The 17,543-nt window shown below is 38.2% G+C and overlaps 2 protein-coding genes and 1 long non-coding RNA gene across 3 annotated transcripts in view; 2 read left to right on the forward strand and 1 right to left on the reverse strand.

Moving 5' to 3' along the window:
* Nucleotides 1-607: 607 nt before the first annotated feature.
* ak4 (adenylate kinase 4) lies at nt 608-8,822 on the reverse strand. The gene is made up of 5 exons (XM_018696454.2): nt 8,402-8,822; nt 7,315-7,434; nt 4,658-4,830; nt 3,402-3,520; nt 608-3,004 (listed from the first exon to the last, which is right to left on the reverse strand). The coding sequence occupies exons 1-5, from the start codon at nt 8,541-8,543 to the stop codon at nt 2,878-2,880; spliced, it is 681 nt and encodes a 226-aa protein (XP_018551970.1). The 5' UTR covers nt 8,544-8,822; the 3' UTR covers nt 608-2,877.
* Nucleotides 8,823-8,993: 171 nt separating this feature from the next.
* On the forward strand, nt 8,994-12,794 carry LOC127143458 (uncharacterized). The gene is made up of 2 exons (XR_007814882.1): nt 8,994-10,037; nt 10,644-12,794. It is a non-coding gene; the product is annotated as an uncharacterized LOC127143458 (long non-coding RNA).
* A 4,659-nt stretch (nt 12,795-17,453) lies between these two features.
* The window catches only part of jak1 (Janus kinase 1), a 33,137-nt gene continuing 33,047 nt past the window's right edge, over nt 17,454-17,543 (forward strand). Inside the window, exon 1 of the mRNA XM_018696440.2 lies at nt 17,454-17,543. This exon is cut by the window's right edge and continues 180 nt beyond it. The gene's annotated coding sequence lies outside the window, so the exon portion shown is untranslated.

The following is a 17,543-nucleotide window of genomic DNA, read 5'->3' on the forward strand; positions in this document are numbered from 1 at the left end:
GTTTTAAGTGTAAGATTGCACACCGTCCTGCTGCTTCCTGTTTTTCTCGCATGATGTGAAAGATCAAGGAGCAAAGAAGGGTGGAGCAAAGTTTTTTTTTCTTCCATTATTCTTGTGTTTGCTGGAAAGAAAGAAAGAAAGAAACTCAAAGTCTAGAATGTAGAATATATCCAGAGATTCTTTACAGTTTTATAAGTACGTTTGTGTGTAGTTCCAACCAAATAACACCACCTCTAAAAATCCAAAGTTGACCTATGAGGGGGGAAAAAACAAAACCTGGTCATAACTATTTAAAACTCAAAGAGAATGTGTGTGTGTATATACATGTAAACAGTCAGTCCTGAGTCTCATGTTTTGGCTTTTTGTGATTACACTGCCCTTTTGCTTACAGTATGTTTGAACTGAGAAATAAATGTTTAAAGCTTCTACTGCACAAGCAAATCATGTCTGAACCTATTATAACCAAATTAGTAGAATTACCTGGTAGTCTCACACAAAACACTGGCTAATTTTACCCAATAGATAAAGAAGACAGGTGTATGCCTGTGCAGTAGTTACAGGTCTGTTGCCTAACAACTGATAACATACAAACAACATACAACATACATACAGCCATGAGAAAATAGTTTTATTGTTCTTGGAATGTAGCATGTTTGGACAGCATGGTATAAAAATAGGGAAGAAAAAATCCACTGTGGTGTTGCACAATTGCAGTGGGGTGTGGTCACGTACAACTCAACACTTTGACACCACGACCATTCATTCAACAACACAGACTGAGCTCCACAACAAAAACCAAAGCATAAATCATACTCTCTTTCTCGCGCTACACTCTTTGGACTGATTCCTATTTTATCGAATGAGCATACAGACTTTAGCTGCTGGGGACACTGAGACAAGGACAGACAAGTTGCTGACGTAGGCATCTTATCTAGTTGTCACCCAAGCAACAAATAGTTGTGAAAAAAGTGAAAGAGTCAGAGTGTTTCTTCTTTGGTCTTCCTTCCACAGTATGACAGTCCAGTCAGCCTTAAATTTACAATCTGTACACCATACAATACCCACAATCTTTGCACCCCAGATAAGGAAAACAAAAAATAAACCGTGATACCCAAAATGTATATAAACAGGAAGAAGAAGGCAGTTTAAACCCGATAAAGGAAATGACAGATCGTGTTGTTATCTATGGTTATTCACTGAATTAGTGTATGCTGCTATTCATAGGCTACAAAATGAATTAAGGTGATTAACTAGAAAGTACTAGAGAGTTACAAAACTACAGGACCAGCACTGACAGAGCTGGAAAACATGGTCACTAGTGTGCTTGTGTTATTCTAAAAAGCAATTTTAAAAAGCTATTTTTTGCTATTATCTCTGATGTGGTTGATATTTTTTGACTTCAAATGACAGATCATATACCATGAACCTTAAATAACCAGTTATAAAAAAATAAAAATTGAAAACCTAGGTAATTTTTCAAGTTGTTCACGGTGCAGCAACAAATTTTACATTCAAACAATCTGAAAACTAAGATACTTACATATATGACCTTGTCAGACTCATAAACATGACCTATCACTTACTAATCCAGCAGTTTTTTAAAGTGGAACTACACTGCACAAACATGACATCCTGACAATAATATCATGAGATTCTGAAAATCAAAATCTTAAGGCAACTTTATAGTGTATTTAAAGGAAAGTAACAACATTGAAGGCACTCTATATTCTCTGCATTGGTCTTCATCCCAGCCACAGAGTGTGCTGTAGAGTGACTGAGTGCTTTGTTTACCAGTTCAGCACCAACCCGAGCACGTCTGCACGCAACTCTGCAGCATTCCAGCACAAAATAATAGCAGTTTACACAGTGCACTGTTTAATTGATGGATATAATCTAGACACACTGAGCTGATAAAGCCAAAGAATTAGAAACTGGTTCTGCGTGATAGTTACATACAGTGTGTAACAGCTGACTTGTAGACATTATATGTAGCTCACAGGCCTGCAAAAGCTTCAGTTTTCTGAAAAAAACAAAAAAAAAACCCTTTGATTTTGGTTTTAGATACGATGCAAAACAATTCAGCTAATCTGAAACTTAAAGCTATGGTTACAACTTTATAAAGATGATTTTTTTTTGTGCGTATTTGACTCAGTAAAAACTACAACTCCTCAGTTTAAGAAAGTCACAAAGCATATGTACACTGAACAGCCATTTCAATGTTTCACTCCAAAAGTATATTGAATATATTCATAGAGGTAACAGTCATATATTAGATAATAGACTATTCAAGTAATATTTCCTATGTTTGCTTTTATACTGTACCAACAATAATTTTATAGAGTTTAGTTTCACATATTTAATGTTGGAGTGAAACACTTAATTATATTGAGAGAGTTACTGTGAAAAAAATCTTGCATTCTGTATGTACTTTTTATGTGTTTGGCCTTTGATTTCATCACCAGCTTCCTCTGATTGAGATTTATATTCAGTGTTTAACACTTAAAAATAAAAAGTCTGACTTATAAAGAAGTGCTTGTGTGACATTACAATTTACAAAAGTGATTCACTTTGATTTGTTTGCCTATAAGAATCTGGACATTTTTACATGGATGATGTGGAATTCAATGCAATTGACAGTACAAATCTCTTGAAATATTTGCACACAACCATTCATTTGGAAAAAAAAAACAACTGGTGACTGAATCAGACATGTTGGCTGACTACAGTTTTGATCAATGTCCTAGTCCATTTCCCTAAACCCCACCATTAATGAGGAAGCTGAAAACTGACACCAAGGCCAGCACGCAGAAACATCAACCCACTTCCTCTGGCTGCCTCTTGATGTTTCCCTGAGGTCTTTTCTTTCAGAATACTCTGTCAGGGCGTCTGTGTTTGGCAGGCATCTGATGGCCGTGTGTGCATCTTGGTGCTGAGGAGAGAGTTGATATACGGCCAAATCCGGTCTGTGTCAGTACCGGAAAATGAGTGCAGGACTCCCTGTGACCTGAGTGAAAAAACACAACAAAACAGAAGGAAAGAAGGTTGTGGCTACAGTTGTAATAGTTTCTAAATATTCATTTTATTGAACATCATTTTATCTAGGAATATTTGGCATGAGAGGACCGGGCACCTCTACATGACAGGATAAGATAATAATGGCTTGCAGGGTCAGCTAACACACAGTGAGTCTGGGGAGTTTGGGGCCCTTGGGTGTCTAGACAGTTGCCTGGTCAGCCCAGTTTATCTCAGTCTGAGTTCAATATATTGTCAGCAACAACTGACACTACTCAATACCTGTGGGAAATAAATCTAAAAATGTACAGTCATTTTTGGGAAATAAGTAAAATTGCTACTAAAAATATTTGAAGTTTGCTCCCTCTGCAAACTAAGTGTTTACTGACTTGTATAAATCTATGACAGGCTTGGCCACATCCTTGTAGTGTCTCAGTCTGGCCATCAGGGCTTCTGGTTTGTCATCATCATGCTGAATCAGTGGCTCCCCGGTGATGTCATCCTTACCCTGAGGGAGAAATTGCAAGGTCACACATGCAACAATGCAACAAAGTCAAGATACAATGCAATGAAAATATCATAGCAGAGGGGATTACAATACATCACTACAATTCACACACATCTACAGCCCTTACCATATTAAATCAGGATCTTTTGGAGCTGATATATTCATATATGCTATAGGCAACCTAAAGTGCTATTATCTAATGGTGATCCTGATTTCAGCCGCCACACAGGAAGTCACAGTGGAGATCAATTCCATTTTTCCTGTCTTCCTTTTCTGCACAATATTTAATAAAGAAAAAAAGACTGCAAAACAAATATATGAGGTGACTAATTTCCTGTAGTGAGGCCATTTAAAGCATGCTCCAAGTCCAGTGGTACATGGCCTCATAGTCAAGTAGCCAACCAATGGTACTGAGAGGAGAGGACATTTGTTGTAAGGGCACCAAAAGCTCGGTATAACCTTGCATGAAATACCAAGGCGAGCAATGTAACTGTCCTCTTTTAAAACCTAATAAGGCTAGACTTAATGGTAATGCTTTTTGTTTTTGTTTTTTTTAAAGGCCTGCTATTTCCTTATAAGTTCTTGCAATTTTCCTGGAAAGAACCATGTAGTTTGGTAACAATTGCAGGAAAAACAGAGACAACATTCTGAGACTGTTATTTTAGTTAGTCCAGTTAGTTGTGTTGAGTTTCTCACTGACTCCCAGACTTTCCATGACAGAAATTGCTCCATTTAAACCCCAGGAAATATTTCTTACTTCATTTATTATTGGAAACTTAGTCATTTATGCTGAGCTGTGTGTTTGTTTGTAGTTCACCTGCTACCCACCCCAATAAAATGAGCCATTACCTAATTAATATAATAGCAAAATCTCCTCTAAGCATGGACACCAACAACTCTGCAACACGAAAAGTGGCAGGAATGTTGTTGTTGTGCAGGAGGGTGGGGCAGTGGGTGAGGATGTTGTCCCTCATCTGGTTCCAGTCTCTCATGTTGATTTTAAAGCTTCCATCCTACACAGATCATGTGTGGAAGAAACTGAAAGCACATTTTGTACTCTAGAAAAGTGTCACACAAAAACTCTGAATATTTTAAGCACTGTAACTACACTGTCACATCTATGTAGGCTTCTGAGACCTGCACTCGTGGTGGGTTGAAGCCCATGTTGTAGACTCTGCCGCTGGCTGGATGGATCCAGCGGTCACTCAGTCTCTCTCTAAGGGTCTCGTAAGGTATGTTGAGGCTGATGACCAAGTCGAGCTGATACAAATTGTTCAAGGCCACAGCCTGAGCCAGCGTCCGAGGAAAACCTGGACAGAGAGCAGAGGGAGGAGGGTGAATGTGTGAGGCCGTCATCTCAAAAACTACACAGTGCTTTGTTTTTAGTTCTGGTTATCACACCACAACATGATGAATAATAGACTGTTTTGCAATTTCATACAGACTTATTCCATTTTTAAATGTTTGCTATTATAACTGGGAGAAAGCAAACTTAGACATGAGCTGCCTCTAGATTTCCAGTGAAATGGTCCGTAGCCGTGAAATAATAACATACTTATGCACATGTGCAAGAAAACACAATGCCCTCATTTACACGACCTGGATAAACCAGTGGTAATAACAAGACATGGGTCTACAGTAATTCAAACAACTCTCTGAGTCTGTAGTACTTGAGCTAAATGCTAACATCGCCATGCTAACATGCCCACAATAACAATGCTAACATACTGATGTTTATCAGGTGTGGTCACTGTCTTGTTTAAGCTTGTTAGCATGCTAGCATTTGATAATGATAATGACAATGATATGGAAGTCCTTAGTTTTGCAGGAATTTGGTCATAAAAATTCTTTTTTGGAAAAACTGAAATTTTGACCTCATGGTTGCATGGAAATGAAAAGTCAGAGGATCACCGAAGTTATAACAATTCATCCAGGGGGGCCATGAGTCATTAGAAGCCATCATCTGGGATCCATGAATGTCTAGAAAGTCTGTGCTATCTTTTAGAGAGTTAGATATTTAATTGACAAGTGGTTAATCTTGATGTGCTGGTGTGGTGAAATGAAAAGTCAGGGGATCACCAAGGTCAGCAAATATTACCCTCTGGGTATCATGAGGACAAGCCCAAATGGCACTACAAGAATCATGGTGGCACTACAAGAAGTCAGGGGATCAAAGTCAAAGTCAAACATTCATCCTCTGGGCACCATGAATGTCTGTACAAAATGTCATGTCACTGGCCTGTAACAGTGGTAGACATAGAGAAGCAAAACTAGAACGATGTAATCTTTTATCCTGCTGTTGTTATGAGATGTATTACATTTCTGATTGGATAATTTTCTGATTACTTTGCCATAGCCCCTATGGTGAATAATCTCTTTTTTCTCCTGCCTCACTCTCATGTTCTGACATCAAGGTGACCTATATGTCAGTGCTTTGTTCAGTGACACTTCAGGATGGCGCATGTTTAATGACAAACATGCTGAAATCCACCATGCTGAAGTGTCTGCTGGCAAGCTTATGTGTTGGTCCTCCACTCTGAAGGCTCGAAAACCACAAAACATTTGGTATAGTTTGGTAATGTATGCATGCATTTGGGCTTGTCCTCAGTTTATTGCTTCCTTATGTGTGCGAGTGGGAACTGGCAGTCAATCTGTGTGTTCTTTTGTTTGGTCAATAAAGAGCCAGAGCATCATGTTACCAACAAATGAGTGAAAGTACCAAACAGAGGGAAGAGACATGGTGGTGTGTGTGTGTGTGTGTGTGTGTGTGTAAGTAACCTTGATTTCCTTTCCCTCCTCTCTTGCTAAATAGTTTGTTTGCTGATAATGTCGCAAGCTTTAAACCAGTTCAAATCCAGTTTGTTTCATCAATGTTTGGCATCTCTCTTGAAGATAGTGGATAATAATTAACTGTGAAAAAGACACGGTAATCTCCAGTATTTTCACACTGAGATGTGTCCACTTGTACTTTTCTACATGCATGGCAATAGAAAAGTATATGAATACAAAAATGGACAATATATTGATATGTAATATGTAATCGGAATACCGTAGGTGTTGTCACTCCGTAGTGACTTGATTTCTGCCGTATGAAGAAATAAATAAACCTGTTTTCCATTGTCTTACTAACTTACTTAGTTACTTGTTGTGACAAGGTTCACTGAGTGAAAGCTTGGCACTGAATGTAAATAAATTATAAATTGAGAAACTTGCAACAGAGCACAGAGAGCTTAGTTGACCTTGCTAATATAAACAGCAATATTTTTTTAAAAAACTGTATCTCTGATCTTTGAATATGACATCCAGTAAATAGTCCATGACTACTGTAAATTGAGTAACAGCCTGGAGCATGCATAAAACTGCTGGCTCTGAACTCAGTACCTCAGATTACCTCAGGACTAATTCCTCACAGATGTAGGATAATGAGTGTACATTTCCACATATTTGCTCCTCACACTCAAATTAAGGATGAACAGAATATGGCACTTTGGAGGCCCTGAGAATACAGAGGTGTTAAAAAAGTCCTGGTCTGGTGGCCCTGCCTCTAGCATCAGTCTGGAACTTTTGGGAGGGGTGGTGCCTCTGGTGGCCAATCAGATTTAAGGGGTGGCTGCCAGTTCCTACCTCTGTCCGTGACGCTGCACAATGAAAAACATACCCCCCTCGCCACAAAGGCAAAGGATGGAGTCTGCTGTATGTGAAGCTAGTTTGTCATTGTACATCAGTGGGATTAAGTACAGCCCCTGCACTCTGATTGTAATTTAAAAAAAAAAAAAAAAAGCTACTTCTCTTACCGTCCAGCAGCCAGCTTTGGCCACTGAGCTGTTCCAGTCTGGGCAGCATCAGTCTGGTCATCACGTGGTCAGGCACCAGCATGCCTCTTTCTACATAGGTTTTCACCAGCACACCTGCCTCTGATACACAACAGACAGGTAAAGAGAGACAATGCAGATTTGTCTCTGCTTCCTCATTCTCAAACTATAAAAACAAGACAGGGCTGGTTGAATGCAAGCCTTTATGAAAATCAAAAATAAATAATAATAACAGTAACTCCTGCCAGTGGCCTCTCCTCTCTTACTCATTTAAACTTACACTGGAAACTCTGGTTCCAGCTGCGGGTGATGAAATCAAATATTCATGCCAAGTCACTGAATGCATCAAACACCAACACACCTACTGAACTCACTGGTTCATAAATCCATAGACTTATTTCAGAGGGGTTCTAAAGGGGTTAGTTCCACTATCCAGCAAGTCACAACTTTGCTGAAACATTTCTGTTTGCCAAGCACACATGTTTCTACTTAAGCTCTCTGCACTGAGCTCAATTTTACTATCAGTGTACATGAGCTTGGCACATGCTGAGAATTAAATGAATTCCAGTTGGTGAGGAAGTTTAAAGAGACATAATCAGTGGTTCAATGCCTAAGTTTGGAGAAATAATTGCAATAAAAAATAACCTTGATTAGGGGAGTTTATCTGAAGTAACACTGACTCACTGTGGTGTTGGCTCCACCTTCACGTGTAATCTCCACCAGATTGAAATCAGATAAAGAAAAATTAAGTTTTCTGTCATGCAAATGTCTCGTGCTCTGGGGTGTTTGGATAGAAGAAGTTTTTACTGCCAAAAGAGCTTCTAGAAAACAACCGTGGACCAGAAAATTCACATCTGCAGATGCTTCATTCTGCAAAAAGTTCATCTGTGGATGAACATTGTGGCAATTTTGGTGACATTAAAGGGAAGAAAACATTGAAATTGTCCAATGCACGTATGCAACACAGAAAATGATGCGTCTGATCAACTTTTTTTGTGTGGGCTGACTCTTCCTGGTGACACCACAGCACTGCCGTTAGGGTAACTGTACACGGGCAAACGTATCCTACCTGTATTTGCCGTTATGCCCTCTCGTAGATAGTGGCCACTGGACAGATATTGCAGGCCAAAGCTTTGCGCAATCCTCTTGGATATCGTTCCTTTCCCTGATCCTGGAGGACCCATGATAGCAGCTCGGAATAACTTAGCCATGTCTTCCTCAGAACAACGGGCTTGCTACTGTAAAACCTCTGGGATTCACAAGTGTTAGTTGTTTTTTTTTCCCTGCTTGTGACCGAGAGACTGAAGTAAATTACCTCCTAATTAAACTCCTAATCAGTTGCACGCATGAGCGATTCAAACTGCTCCAAAGCCTAAATGGTTTATAAACTACTCTTGCCAATGTAAATTTCAGCCTATCTCTGGCGTCCGCTGATTCTTTACGCAGAGCCTACTCTCTGTACACATTAGGGCTGCTCTGCTCAAGTCAAAAAACGCCTCCCCCCCCCTTTCAGCTCCCTTATAGATACATTACGCTCGTCTACGTCTTTAAGAGCGCAGACTTTTTTCTCTGCGAATGAATGAGGGAGTCTCCACAACGCCCTATTTTTCTGCGCACATCATCCAAAAAAAATGCGGATGACTGATTTGCACGCGGGGTAAACTGGTTACTGTAGTTTTTTATACACAACTGGCGCACAACTGTAGCCTGTTAATGTAAGTCAATGGTTATAGTTTTCCTTAAGACAGACTGTGATAATACTAGTATTGTTTAGCACAGGAATCTATCTATCTATCTAGTCTATCTATCTATCTATCTATCTATAAGAAGATAAAGGGGAGGAGGAGGAAGACAGAAACCTTTTGGGAAGTCCTACTGTGTAGTTGTTTTGATCTGTAACTGCAAAGATTTGCACGAGAAATTCATACATGTTAAGGCTTGTTACAGGGATTTTATTGAAAAGCGTCATGCTTTATAACAATCCAGGAAAGGCGTGTCTCTCAATTATAATGTCACCTGATCCCATAAAAATATTGATATTTCGGTAGCAATGGGAATGATCGGGCTACAATTACACCATAAAAGGAATTAGCTTTTCTAATTATTTACCAAAATTAAAATCTGGAGACTCAGTTCTGCAGTAAATACATTAGTAAGAGAGTTTATGTATTATGCATGTTATCACATTAATTGGAAAAGTGGACTATTCTTGGATTCCACCACTTGTTGACAGCACTTCTCTCAGATCAGAGCTTTGATTGTTGCCTGCGGTTCACGGGGGTTGCTATTTCTTCTGGTTTCGCGCTGTTGGCAGCAGGCGCAGAAAAGCACATGAGTCGCTGTCATTCCGCGCAACATTTTGCGGACGGGAGGAATCTAGTGAGTACTTGTTGCGAGCCATACGGCGGCGGCAGCGTCCCGAAGCTGTCAAACATTGCGCACAGCCTTCAGTCTTTCAGTCAGTGGAGTAACCAGACTAATCCATCAGACAAACAACTCGGAAGATTAACCTTTTTTAGCCTCGCGAAACTACTTTTCGTCTCCGCACCCGGAAGCCTGTTTTTAAAATCATGATCATTTTGTCACATGGCTTTGGAGAATTCAATAACAACAAAAAATGGCGACAATCACGTTGCTCTGTGTGGTCTTGCTGCGTCATTAAAAATATTCATGTAAACACGGGGAATTAAACGGGAAAATTGCAGGTAAGTGAGCTTAATATTTCTCCTACATTTAATGTGGACTAAATGTAATTAAGAATAAATGATTATATTTGGATCCTACAGCATGCTGTTTGTTTTTGCCCAGAAAAGGGGTGTGTATGCAATGCTGGGCGTTAACGTTTGGCTGCACAATATTCAATACGAACATTGCACTTGCATTTTGCCTTTAGTCGATTTTTAAAGGAGATATTCTGCTCATTTAAAGTAGGTATGCATGTAATTATGAAATGACATTGATAACGGCGATGTTTAGAATTGGCCAACTTTTTGTTTATTTGTACAAAACAGCAACAAGCATTGGTACGGCTTACGTCTGTTCTCGCTCTTGTATTTATTCATTAGCATTAGTATTAAGATCACTGGTCTGTATTCCTGCCGGTTATCTTTACTGTTAATAGGTTAAAAACCATCCCCGGTTTGTTATTTACATTGAGGGTTTATGTAATGGAGGCGCTTTCTGCACAGAGGCTTTTTTTCCTTTCTTTTTTTCTTTCTTTCTTTTTTTTTTTTTTTTTTTACAAACACCGTATGATGACAACAAACGCAGCACTCAGCCCTGACAGTGTGTTTGTCCTCTGCCCTGTTTAGTTTTTGCACATGTTGCTTTGCTGTCCACGTCTGACACGAACATTTTTGGCCAGTGCCCTGTGCAGCGGGGCTAATGGAGTTGTTTACACGAAGTGCGGAGGGCGGACTGACGAGGAGGAGGAGGAGCTGCTACGTCGGCCAGCGACGCGACCGGACTGCTCGAGAGGGTGCTCGAGCCGAGGGGGGCGGAGCCCGCGCGGAGGATCATAACAAGTCTGACGTCACTTGGCCTTGTGGTTGGTATGAATAATATACAGTAGGTAAAAAAATACAAAAAACGGGAGCTTGCCTTTAGCAAATCAGTAGACTGAAAACGAAGAAATAATAATAACAGAATATCTCTGTATTGAGATTGCAAAATAACCCTAAACATGAACATCTTGATGAAACACATACAGACTGAAAAGCAGACATCTTCCTATTATTTTCTCAAGTTAAACAGTGTTGTGATTCACCACAGGTTATTCAGCTCAAATGCTGCATGTGCATGGTTAGAAGTTGCATGAGTTAGAGCTGCAGTGGTTAATCAATTGATTGATTAATCAGTCAACAGGAAATTTACTGGCAACAGTTTTGATATTCAATGAATCATTTCAGTTGTTTTTCGAGCAAAAATGTCAAATATTTTCAGATTTCAGGTTCTCAGATGTGAGGATTTGCTGCTGCTTTTTCTTATATTACAAGAAAAAGAATATCTAAGTTTTGGTTGGACACAAGTACATTGAAGGCTTTTAGAAAATGTAAATGGAACTTTCTTACTACTTTCTTAAAAATCTTGTGGACTAGATGATCAAAAATATTGGCAGATTAGTAGATTATGAAAAATAATCATTAGTTGTGGCCCTGTAGTTGTACCCTTACAACAACAATCATTTTGTTTTACAGCATTTAAGCCCTATGTCAAATGGATTTCCATGTATGGTTCACAGCATTGGACAAGTAGTTACTGTTTTTGTGCAACACCCATTTAAGTGGGCCATAAGAAAAAGTCTACAACACAGCTGTGTAACAGTACCAACTGTTAAAAGCTATCAACAACATTCATAAACACATTTTCACCATATTTGGACAACAGAGTCTAGCTTCTCCAAGACAGAATAAATAATTGTACCACTTTGGCTGTGCAAGAAACAGAACCTATCATACCTCAAAGGCCTAAATGTATTGATAAAATCCCTTTTTAATGTCCTGTTTTAAGTACATGTGGGAACTTATTTGTATAATATAGATACTTACTGTTGAGCCACTTTCGCCAAACTAGAAATTTCTGACACTAAGAGTAGAATATAGTGTAACGGAAACTCAGATAATGACGATTCTTGAGCCCATAGCAGTGCAAGGACTGATTTAATGATCACTACTTTTCCCTTGTTCCTTGTGCACTTCTCACATCCGCTTAACATTTACCATTCCTAAACAAACTGAAATATATTGTATGTGTTGTACCTTTTTCAGTTTTACTTTGTTAGTTTATCCTCTAATGGTCTTATGATATTTTACTCAAAATGTTATGAGGGCAAAAGATTTGTTGGTGACTATTGTGGGGAAGGATATTTAAGAAAAACAAAAGCAAAAAACACAAATATATTCAAGTGATGGATTGTTAGGTTACAGTAATCTGTTGTAGTTTTAGCTACTGTGTGTTACCTGAAAAGTATTCATATGGAAACAGATGAAGTAGATAGAACTTGCACATGTTTTTTTATGAGATACCACCAGATGAACTGCAAATGCAAAAGAAAAACTTTGTTATCTTTGCACCTGTTGACCTAGAGCATGGATATTATGGGTGGATGACGAACGGAGTGAAGCCGCGGGCTGCTAGATTTGACAGGCTGCCCTGGTTCAGTTATCACAGTGCTGATGCTGTCCCCATCGAAGGTACAGTACTGTGATAACTGAAGGATGGCTGCCAACTTGACGCTAGTGCAGTGGAGCGAAGCACATTCAGCTAATGAGCCAGAGGACCTAAGAGAAGGCTGACAAGTGTGAGTATGTGATTAAAAAAATACTTGTGGTATGGCAGCTCTGTCAGCCTGTTCTTGTGTATTTAAGTGTAAGAAACAAGGAACTCAAAACCTGTACATTAGTATTATCTTATTACTCATGTAACTTCTGCCAAACTATGAGAAATAAAGTGAATTTTTTTAAATATAAATGTGTACATTCTTTTATTCATCTCTGCCTTTGAAAATTCATATCTATCTATCATATCTTAAATATGGACAGTTGAAGCCATAAAACAGTCAGCTATCTATAACACATTGTAACATTGCCCATTAAGGTCTGTTTAGCATTTAAACAAAATCAAACAAAATACTGCCTAGCTTTTCATTATCAGTCAGACTTTGATGCAGCTTTTTCTTGACTTAATTATCTTCAGATTAGGTCCTGTCCCCAACTAGGAGCACTGGTATTAAGCCTGAAGTGTAAGGTAGTCCTGAATGGTTCCTCCACATTGTTGTCAACAGAGGGAGCTAAAACTCTATTATTGATGTGCTTTTACAGTCCAGATAGAAGAGTCTGCAGCTCTGTCCTGTTGTGTAATCTGTGTCTCAAACTTTAATTATGAATATGTTTTGGGTAAAGTTAAAATAACTCTAGTGCTCATTTGTCATGAGTCATGTTCTATATAACTTACATTTTTGGCAGAATCTAGTTTTGATAACAAAAAATAAGCACTCTTTGTTCCATGTGAGTATGGATTTTTTTTTTTCCCCAATAAAACATAATAGTTGAAAATAATCCACAACATTTATAGTATGTATGATTCACACCAGTGACAACTGTACTCTCCGTTGTGGTATAAATTGCCAAGTCGTTGTTTTAGCAGCTGCCAGGTAATCTTAAGATAGACGTAACAAATATTTCACCGATCAAAACACACTTGTATCGTGATGTCAATGCAATGAAATGAGTCACACTTTTAAGAACACTATTTTGAATAATACATGCACTGTTTGAGTCATGTCTGATCGGCCACAGGTCAGTCTGCAGCTGCCCTTAGTATGTTTCACTTATAGGGTACATACTGTAGCTACTGTGGAAATCCCCTAACAGTCATAATACTTATTTTGTTTTTGTCTTACTCTAACCTCAATCACATGTTTTTCTGACTCACCGTGTCCTATCTAGGTGCTTTTGTGGTAAAGCTTATTTTTTAATAATAAAATATGAAAAGTCAAGTGAGTTTTACATAACTTGAAAGAGCCATTTTCTAAATGACAACAGACATTCAGTCTCACTCAGTTTTATGACTGTATGTTCATCTGCTGTTTCTGTGAACGTCCAAAACTCTACATTGAGAGCCACGATCATGGGGAAATTCTATCAAGGCAATATGTGATTGCTGGGATGTGGCATGGGAAGTCCCTCCTTTAAAATGAACCACCCACTTTTTTTGTTTTACAGAAACCTTCACATCCTTGTTCTTTCGTTGCAGGAAGAAAGTATTTTCCCTTTTATCACCACAGGTCCCTGTCTATTCCCTGAGGCTGCAGAAACAATAGACCAAGTGATGTCAGTTGATAACTGCTGCAGACCCAACTTGGCAACACTTTAGGTTTCCCCTTCCAGCATTTGCACAGTAAGCAGTGCATTAACAGTAACGTTTAATAAATAGTTTAGAACACACTATAATGTAGTTGTTAGCAGATACAAGTGTTTTTAATGGATTTTTCAACAACTATAAAACTTAGTGTGGGCAGCTGTAAGTGTAGGCTGGTGTATAGACATTTACATTACTCATTTGGCAGACACTTTTATCCAAAGTGCCTTACAAGTGAGGTAACTTGGGGCTCATTGTCTTACTCAAGGACACTTTGGCACACAGACAGGAAGAGCTGTGGACAACCCACTCTATCACCTGAGCCACAGCTGCTCCTTCATAGATAAATGGTGAATGACAAATTAGTAAAACTTTCAGTGGACAGTGGAGAAGTTAAAATACTTAAAATGTCCTTATAGCTGTGAACAACAACATTATAGTGTGTTTTAAACAACTGATCAAATATTTGTGTGCTGCTTCTAAATGTTTAGTAAGGGAACTTAAAGTTAAGTTTTACTCTAAACTTACAGTATTGTAAGTAACTAGTTACAGTGGAATGTAGTGGCTCAGGGAGGCTACATGTATCTGAACTTAACCTTACTAATGATCATCATCTATGCAAAACACATCTGTTTGTTTTCTGTCTACATTCACAGTGCCAGTTATTACAGTACTATTTATAAAGTGTGAAATATGTCAATATCTATAAGAAAATCACCTTGTCTCTTTCTTTGATCTTTTGTCTGCAGTCAGCAGGGAAACTCCATTATTTGTTATGTAATGACATCACACAGAGATGGTCTGATTCCTGTAGCTTTCAGGAGACAACTGTTCACATGTTTTTATGTACTTCCTGGGCTTATTCATTAAAGATTTCTGATGATCCTTCACTTAAAATTCTCCCTTAAAAGCAGAAACTGACTTCTTACAGGACTTGAAACAGAATATGTTAGAGGTACGGTAATAAAGTCCAGTAAACAAACCACGCCCTGAGGAACAGTTATGCAAATATGCCAGAGGTGGGGCCATTGCATTGGTAATTACCAGCATAGGCTATGAATACATGTTTATCACGGTTTGCAGGCACAGTCTCAAATATGTTTTTTTTTATGTCTTTGCTTGAAAATATGTTTCAAGCAAAGACCTGGAAGAGGTGATGTCCGGGGTAAAGAGTGCTGGGACGCTGCAACGCACTGCCATCTTTAGAAAACTCCTAATTTCTTTATTTGTTCCACCTGTCTTATGTTTGTCACGTAGAAAGAGATTATATTCCTTTGCATTCCTTAATTAAAGCTAAACCCTAAACTCTGAATTACATTTACCCTCATATAGTTCATGCAATGCTTTCCCGAGGGAAGACAGTCTATCCCAGAGCTGAAGGGTCACTGTGCTCTGACTGTTCACTCCCTGACCGGATGCTTGGTTTCTCATATCTGTATGACCTTGGTTGCTATGGCAACTGATGTTGGGGGACTGGGCCAGCTTGACTTTTCCAGTGTCCTCAGAGCTATCCTTGAGACAGACAATGAATTACTGTTTTTAGGGCTGTCTTGTGAGTGACCTGTGGAAACACTTCCAAATACCACTTAAAGACCTAAAAAAGGAGAATTTTGCACACAGGTGTGCTTGATGTGGTACCCAAATAATAAAGAAATAGCAAAAAAATCAATGCATAAGGCTCTTGTATTGGCTGTGAAACTGAATGTAATAAATATATAAATAAGTTATTAAGGTCCAACCAAAATGTTTGACAAAGGTACATCCCAAAAAAGATGAATTATAGTTTATAGTTTTTATAATCGTTATTTAAAAAACAAGGTACAAGAGGAGTCATTCAATAAAAAAAATTAACATTTATACAACTCAATGGAAAGTTCAGAAATTCATTACCTGATGTTCATTCTGAAGTTCTGTTCATTTGTTATTTTGAAATTTTATATATTTAAAGTATTGTCTATGCTTCCATGCCACAAACCACAGGATACCATCACATCAAATACATCAATCCATACATAAGTTCCCATTTTCCTATTGATAAAGCTCTACATATCTATCCAAAATACATGGAAAAGTGTTTCTCTATCTGAATTATAAAAATCACAGGAATAATCTATATTTGGCCTGAATCTTCCAAGCACTTCTTTTACTGCGTAAATTCTATGTAAAAACCGTGATGGATACTTATTTAACTTCATCACTAATAATGCACTATTTATGCTTTATACAGCATGGTTTTCCCCCACTAAATATCACCCAGAAAAATAATTTTGCTGCAGGAAACACAGCATAGTTTAAAGTGTTTTCAGATGTATCTGTTACTGCACAGCTTATTTTGAATATCAGTATTTTGAGTATTCCCACAAAATTGGAGCAAACTAGTAGGAATGGCATTAAAACAATAACATATTCTGTTGGTGAACTTTATTGAATAAATATACAACCGCTAAACAACATCTTGTGTATGTATCAACTCTTCCAAGTGAAAAACACACAAAAGAAGGAAACTTACAGAGGTTATTATAAAATTATTTTAGAGGTTTAAAAACTTTTTTGTTTGCACATTCAGATATTGCCTAAATATATTGTTAGAGGTTTACAGTCAGCTCTAAAAGTTTTTTTGGTTAAAAATTTGGATTATGAAATTATATTATTATATTATAAAATGTGGTCAAAAAATTGAAAGCTGAAATTATTGTCATGATTATTATTGTCATAATCAGTGACAGCAAACAACATCTTTTTTTCCAAAGTAAAGTAAAATTTGGTGGATGTAAGCAGGAAAAAAAATGGGACAAGTTATTCCACAGTTGCTTTGTATACAGGCAATACCAAAATAAATATACCAGCATTTGTCTATGCTCCCCACGGTACCGTGTCATTGTTAAGCTTCTGTAGGGAATGACTAGTTGGATAAAACCGGTAAAGCATTTTAAAAGACATCTATTTGACTTAGTCAAAAAGAATCAGTTTCTGTTCAAAAACCCATGTATTCTCCAACAAAATTGGACCTAAAAGACAAGGAAGAAGGTGCACTGATGACTTCTTGTGGAAACTTTGTTTTTTGTTTTTATTTTTTTTTCTTACTATTCAATAAAATACAGGTTTTTACCAGCACTCTTTTCAGCAGCATCAACCAATTGCATACCACTTTCCTTAAATCCTGTTTTATCCAAAAATGGCCACTCGTTGTCGTCATCTTGAATGACAGGTACCTCAGCCAATCAGCGGCCGTGTTCTACAGACGGCCACTGCGTTGTTTTCGAGAAGGGGTTGATACTTGTCAGGAAGGGTTAGCAAGAACAGACGAGGAGTCTGTCTCCGTACAAGCCTCAAAGTATCAAGAAATATCGTGG

This window comes from Lates calcarifer, linkage group LG17, assembly GCF_001640805.2.
Source record: "Lates calcarifer isolate ASB-BC8 linkage group LG17, TLL_Latcal_v3, whole genome shotgun sequence".
NCBI lineage: Eukaryota > Metazoa > Chordata > Actinopteri > Centropomidae > Lates > Lates calcarifer.

Coding starts and splice junctions, on each gene's coding strand:
- ak4 (XM_018696454.2), bottom strand. CDS start 8,543: ATGGCTAAGTTATTCCGAGCTGCTATCATGGGTCCTCCAGGATCAGGG. Junction 4,831..7,314: donor CCAAAGCTGGCTGCTGGACG/GTAAGAGAAGTA, acceptor CTCTCTGTCCAG/GTTTTCCTCGGACGCTGGCT. Junction 3,005..3,401: donor CCTGTCATAGATTTATACAA/GTCAGTAAACAC, acceptor TTTTTCACTCAG/GTCACAGGGAGTCCTGCACT.